The 6865-nt window shown below is 50.1% G+C and overlaps 1 protein-coding gene across 1 annotated transcript; it reads right to left on the bottom strand.

Moving 5' to 3' along the window:
* Nucleotides 1-240: 240 nt before the first annotated feature.
* SMIM23 (small integral membrane protein 23) lies at nt 241-4607 on the bottom strand (the record flags this gene model as incomplete). The annotated part of the gene is made up of 4 exons (XM_081093232.1): nt 241-453; nt 696-760; nt 961-1012; nt 4518-4607. The coding sequence occupies 4 exons, from the start codon at nt 4605-4607 to the stop codon at nt 241-243; spliced, it is 420 nt and encodes a 139-aa protein (XP_080949358.1).
* Between the last annotated feature and the right edge of the window lie 2258 nt (nt 4608-6865).

Here is a 6865-nt window from a genome sequence, read left to right as displayed (position 1 = left end):
GATCTCCCAGGGCCAGAGTCCTGTAGGAGGGAGGACAGCTCAGCAGAGTCCCGGGTCCTCCTGGTGGTGTTAGCGGTCAGGAAGCAGCAGTACCAACAGCATCTTAGAGTCCCAACTATTCTATTTTTTTTTTGCCCGCCTTGAACTTCAGGGATCACAGCTTAGCCCTACTCAGGGGAGCCCCTGGCAAGCCTTTCCCCTGCCTCCTTGGCCTCCTGCCCGGGTCCCAGCCCTGGCCCCTCACAAACGGTTTTTGAAGGAGGAGCAGGATTCCTCGGGGTGCCCCTCGCCCAGAAGGACATCCAGCCAGTCTTCCAGGTCCCGTACCAGCTGCTCCAGCTCTCGCACGTCTTTCTCCAGCTTTTCCAGGAAAACTTGCAAGTTCTCCTTCAACCAAGTCCTGACGACCTTTAACGGCTCTTTTGAGGGATCCTTGGTCTGGTGTTCAAACCCCTGAAAGGCAGACACCAAAGTTACATCTGGAGCTTTTCCACGTAGACTCCTTTGCCACTGGTTTCAAAAAGTCCCCTGAGCCTTTGCAGGTGCTACTCCTTCTGCTTGGAATACCCTTCCCCATGGTCTCCAGCTCCTACTCATCCTTCAAGACCCAGCTCGCTAATGCCACCTCCAGGAAGCTTTCCCAGATTTCCTCAGCCAGGCTTGTCCTCCCTTCAGGACCTTCCTGAGTATGTTACCTGGGAAGCCACAGGATTCTGGTAGTTACATTCTCTGATCCTTTCTGACATCTCCCAACTTCTTCCTGAAACGGGCACAGACACACCTCTTCACAAGGGCCAACGAATGGCAGTCGACATAAACGTGGTTGGTCCCCCCAGTGGGATGAAGGGCGGTGGGAGAAGGCAAGCGCCGAGACCGCCTTGGCATGCGGCCAGCTCCAGAACACCCCTCACGACTCTGTGTGGCCTCGGCTTCTCCTTTCTCAGATTGCAGAAGGCTCACCTGATATCCCCGAGCTCACGTACAGCACCAAGACCAGCAGCGCCAACAGCGTCTGCGGGCAAGAGGAGGAGGGGGCAGGTAAATCGCTGGGGGGCAGATGGGCACCTGCTTCTCTCAGAGAACTGGGCATGGGGCAGCGATAAGATTGTCTTTCGAGCTTAACGCTTCCCTCGTTACCTAAGTCACATGCTCACTACAGAACCCCCACGCATTGCAGAAACAGCGTGGCAGCTAACGGGCACTTCACTGCTGCTTTCCCGCTCTCCTCGCTGCTGAGAGTGAAGGCCCGCTTCTGTCTCATTCCTCGCCTCACTTTTACACCTTTTGTTTGAAAGGATCTTTAAACGAAATCCACTTTATCGTGGTGTAGTTTACATGCAATACAATGCATACATTTTAATATATATATTTATCCATTTCAGAGAGGAAGGGAGAGGGAGAGAGAGAGAGAAACATCCATGATGAGAGAATCATTGATGGGCTGCCTTCTTCATGCCCCACTCTGGGGACGGAGCCGCAACCTGGGCATGTGCCCTGACCAGAAATTGAACCGTGACCTCCAGTTCATGAGCTGATGCCCAGCCACTGAGCCACACTGGCCAGGCTAAAATGCACACCTTTTAAATGTACAGTTTTGATGAGTTTTGACAAATGTCTATACCTGTGGACTCCCACCCCAATCAAGATAAAGAGCATTTCCTTCGTTCTAGAACGTTCCTTTATGCCTTTTTGCAGTCAGCTCCCTCCTTCCCCCTGGCACAGGGATTCAGACACACCTGCTTTCACCGGCAGTGAGACTGACGGTGTCAGGGGCAAGCAGACATGGACGGGGGAGTGAGGCGGACAGTGTGGGCTGACATTGAATCTTCCTCAAACTCACCAGATGTGGACGGAGCCAGATTTGATCCGACTTGAAACCGTACCAGTATATTTCTTACATTCTCGAGTTCGTGAGGCAAGACTTAGCCCCGCTACCACAACAAAGAAGACAAAAGACTGGCCTAAGTTGGCTCTCCCCTGGGTAGTTTCCTTTGGATAGACCAGCAGCTATATTCTTGTTATTAACTTCAAAACGAAAAATAAATCACAACGGGCTGAGCCGCGCAGACCCACCGATGAGTGACAGGAGCCAGACACAAAGGTGTGCGCTGATTTCATCCCCATGAAATCCTCGCCTACGCACAACTCATCGGCGATGAAAGACATCAGAATCCCGGCTGTGGGTGGGGCTCTGGCTACGTGGAGGCCTAAGGAGCCACCCGGGTACCAGAATGTTCTGTAGCTTGATCTGGGTGGTGGCTGCCCGCGTGGGTACACCCAGTGTGAGAGTCATTGCTCTGTACACTTACGATGAGGTGCTTTTTCTCTTCTCCACAGTATCCCCTGGGAATCTTTTTTCTTTTTCATTTTTTAAAAATTTTTTTTATTGATTAAGTTTTTACATATGTGTCCTTATCCCCACATTACCCCCTATTCTCCCCCACTCATGCCCTCACCCCCCCTGTTGTCTGTGTCCATTGGTTAGGCCTATATGCTTGCATATAAGTCCTTTGGTTGATCTCTCCCCCTTACCCCCACCCTCCCCTACCTTCCCTCTGAGGTTTGACGGTCTGATCGATGCTTCTCTGTCTCTGGATCTGTTTTTGTTCATCAGTCTATGTTGTTCTCTATATTCCACAAATGAGTGAGATCATGTGGTATTTATCTTTCTCTGACTGGCTTATTTCACTTAGCATAATGCTCTCCAGTTCCATCCATGCTGCTGCAAATGGTAAGAACTCCTTTTTTACCGCAGCATAGTATTCCATTGTGTAGATGTACCACAGTTTTCTAATCCACTCATCTGCTGATGGGCACTTAGGCTGTTTCCAAATCTTAGCTATTGTAAACTGTGCTGCTATGAACATAGGGGTGCATCTATCCTTTCTGATGGGTGTTTCTAGTTTCTTGGGATATACCTAGAAGTGGGGTCACTGGGTCAAATGGGATGCCCTGGGAATCTTTTAAAGTAAAACACTTAGAACCGCCTCATTCTTTAAACTTCTGGTGAGTGGTCTGAATGCTCTTCCATCTCTTCAAGCTCCCACCTTACAGGTTGGCTGTTTCCCATCCGCATGCTCGCTGCTCGGTTTTTATTTTATGTCCCGAGGACGCAAAGGTGAGGAGGTGAGGCGGGCTGGGCCTAGAAGTACATTTCAGTTTCTCTTTGTGATGTCCTGGGCCGGAGCCAACGCGGTTCTTCTCTCTGAGCCTCAGTGTCTTTATCTGCAGAATGGGTTTGAAATGCACCTCTTTCAAAAAGGAGGGGTGGGACTCTGATGTGGGAAAGGCCACAGTAGACAGAAGTGAGTGAGTTGCCTTGCTGCGGGACTTCTCAGAGCCTCCGTTATGTGAATGAGCCGCGTAAATCCCTAACCACAGGACTCTTCTAGTGATTCTCCTACGAGGAGCATTCCAGGCTTTGGTATCCGCGGGACACTTCTTAGGAGGAGTGTGAGGGACCCCTCAAATCCCATCTTGCCGCGAGGCCCCGCATTCAGGAGGTACCGGCGCACGTATGTTAAGTGAGCAGATCTTTTGAAGACATGTATAGATCGGTCACCCATCACGCTGTTTAAAACCTCTCAGTGGTTTCTTATTGATCTCAGAATAGAATCCCACCCTCCCATGGTGGGGGAGGCCCAGCCTCCGCCCCAGCCCTCCTCACCTCTCCACCTGGGAGGCCGTGGAGTGCAGTGTGACCTTTGCTAAGGGTCCGGAGTCACATAGACTTGGCTTCAAACCCCAGCGTATCCTGGCTGTATGGCCTTTTTGCCTTTCTGAGCCTCAGTTTACCCATCTGTGAGTGAGATCCACAACAGCGACCTCTCAGGAATGTTGTAAAACGTCACGAAAGAGAGAGGAGGTGGAAGCACCAGGCTGTGGACAGTGAGTGTTTCCATGTTGACAAAAATCCCAGGTGAGGTTTGAATTTCAGTCCTAAGAACTAATGCTCCTAGAGCTCTCTAATTCAGGTATATTATCCTATTTATTTCAGTTCACTCGTTCATTCATTCATTCATTCATTCATTCATTCAGCACCAAACCCCATTCTAGGCACTAGGGATATAGCAGGACACTAAACAAAACCCCCTTGCCCTAGACAGTTTGGCTCAGTGGATAGAGTGTCAGCCCATGGACTGAAGGGTCTTGGGTTCAGTTCTGGTCAAGGGCACATACCTTAGTTGGAGGCAACCAATTGATGTATCTCTCTCATCCATGTTTCTCTATGTCTCTCTCCCTCCCTTCCGCTCTCTCTAAAAGTCAATTTTAAACTGAAAAAATATCCTCAGGTGAGGATTAACAGCAGCAGCCACAACAAAGACCCCAACCCTCCCCGAGTGTACCCTCTGCCGGCAGCGCTGGGATTAGGCAAGAGCGCCTGAGCCCCCGTGCTGTGTTCCACCGGCTCAGGCTCCAGGCAGAGTGGAGCTGACAGCCTGCGCCTGACGCCGTGGGCCTGACAGTGTGTCTGAGCCCAGATTGGGGGGGGAGCGGGTGCACCGGCCTGGCCTCACCTGCTTCTTGTCCTCACAGCGACTGCCCCTTCTGTGGTCGAGCAGCTCGGCTGCCGCTCGCCCTCCGCTATCCACCTGTTGGGCCACCATGGCCTCCGCTCAGGCTGCCTGGGTGGAGCAAGGTCCCCGCACCTGACAGCAGACGGGCACCCCCAGTGTGCTCTGCTCACCAGGCATCCGTCCCTCAAGCCATGAGGTCTGATGTCACAGAAGGGGGGGGGGGCAGCGAGGCCCCACCCTTGTCACCATCCTGATGTTCAGCCCTGTCCCTCACTTTTTCTTCATATAAATGCAAAAAACAACAAACAAAAACGCCAGGAAGAAATACACCAGAAGATTATATTTCAGGGTGATGATTTTTCTGATCTTTCCCCTCTATACTTGCAAGCTTTTAATAAAATACGCGTTATTAAATACAAAACAACAAAAAGCTTTTTTAAGCTGAAATTTTTATGGATATAATTTTAGAGTCACGTCAGCAGAGAGAAAAAATAGAGGAGATCCCGTGTGCCCTTCACTCACTTCCCTCCAAGGGCAGCATCGCCGCGTACAGGGTCACAGCCAGGACGTTGCCGCCGACATAACCTATTCACCTGGCTCAGATCTGTTGTACAGGTCCTCATGCGGGTGTGTGTGCGCCTTTAATTCCAAATAATGCTGTCACATGGGCAGGTCTGTGTATTCACCACGACAGCCAAGATCCAGAGTTCCAAAACCGGAGGTCCCCGTGTTGCCTGTCACACCGGCCCCCTCCCTCCGGCGTCCTCCCCCACGGTGCCTCACTCCTGGCAACCACTGATCTGTCCTCCATTTCTGAAATGTTATCTTTTCAAAAATGTCACATCAGGGGAATCAAATGGCACGTGAGCTTTGGAGGGTGGCTTTTCTGTAGTTAGGATTCCCTGGAGATCCGGGCATCAGGTGTCTGCTCCTCCTCGTTGCCGCGTGGCACTCCAGGGCATGCGGGGACCGCAGTTAACTTTAGCTCTTCGCTCTCTGATGGGCACCCGGCTGTTTCCAGGTTGGGGCTCCTATGGGTAAAGCTGAGAGGGACAGACTTGTACAGGACTTTGTGTGAACCGAAGCTTCGGTTTCTCCGGAATGCCTAAGAGGGCGGTTGCTGGGTGGTTCCTCCCAGGTAAGTGCCTGGGAGTTTGGTAAGAAACTGTCAGTTTTCCAGAACGGCTCTACCATTGTACATGCCCCTCAGCGGCACATGCGTGATCTGGTTTCTTCTCATCCTCAATGGCACTTGGTTTTTATTTTAGGCGTTTTGACAGGTGAATGGTGGCATCTCGCTGTGGTTTTAGTTGGCATCTCCCCGAGAGCTAAGGATGTTGACCATCTTTTCATGAGCTTCGTCACCACCTGCAGCTCCTCTTCTGTGCCAAGTCTGTTTGTCTCCTGCCCATTTTCTAATTGGATTAGTTTTTTTTTTTTTTTAGGACAGAGTTTTCTGAGTCTTTTGTCTATCCTTTTGGGGACATGTGCTTTGTAAATATTTCCTCTCTGATGTAGCTTGTCTCTTCATCCTCTTCATGGGGACTTTTGCAAAGAAAAGTTTTCATTTTGAGGAGGTCCAGTTTATCCATTTTTTTTAATATATTTTATTGATTTTTCACAGAGAGGAAGGGAGAGAAAGAGAGAGTCAGAAACATCGATGAGAGAGAAACATCGATCAGCCGCCTCCTGCACATCCCCCACTGGGGATGTGCCCGCAACCCAGGCACACGCCCTCGACCGGAATCGAACCTGGGACCTTTCAGTCCGCAGGCCGACGCTCTATCCACTGAGCCAAACCGGTTTCGGCTCCATTTTTTTCTTTTATGTGGGGTGTGTGTGTGTGTGTTTGAAGTCTAAGAACTTGGTGCCTCGCCCTAGAAACAGAAGATTTTCCTCCTATCTTAAAAAAGAGAGTTTTTTGCTTTACACTTGACAGTCCAGTCCATGATCTATTAGGAGTTAATTTTTGTAGAAGGTGTGAGGTTTGGATCAAAGGGTATTTTTATGTGTGTGTGGTTTTTTTTTTGCTGATCGATGTCTAGTTGCTCCAGCACCTTTTGTTGAAAACCCTGTCCTTCCTCTTTTGAATTGCTTTCACACCCATGTCAAATCGAGCATATTTGTGTGTGTTTGGTGAATGGGTACTCGGCTCTGTTCATTGATCTGTGTATTGATCCCTGCACCAATAGTAACGCATGATCTTGATATTGAGTAGAGCGATTTCTCCCAAGATGGTTTTAGAACTTCTCAGGCCCATTCCTTTCCAAACTTCAGACTAAGGTGCCTGTGCCTGCAGGAAACCTTGCCGCCTGGGATTTCGATATGAGTTGCATTAAACCTACAGG

The sequence above is a fragment of the Myotis nattereri genome, assembly GCF_964212035.1.
Source record: "Myotis nattereri genome assembly, chromosome: 5".
In the NCBI taxonomy this organism is placed as follows: Eukaryota; Metazoa; Chordata; class Mammalia; order Chiroptera; family Vespertilionidae; genus Myotis; species Myotis nattereri.
This window is presented reverse-complemented; position numbering and strand designations above follow the sequence as displayed.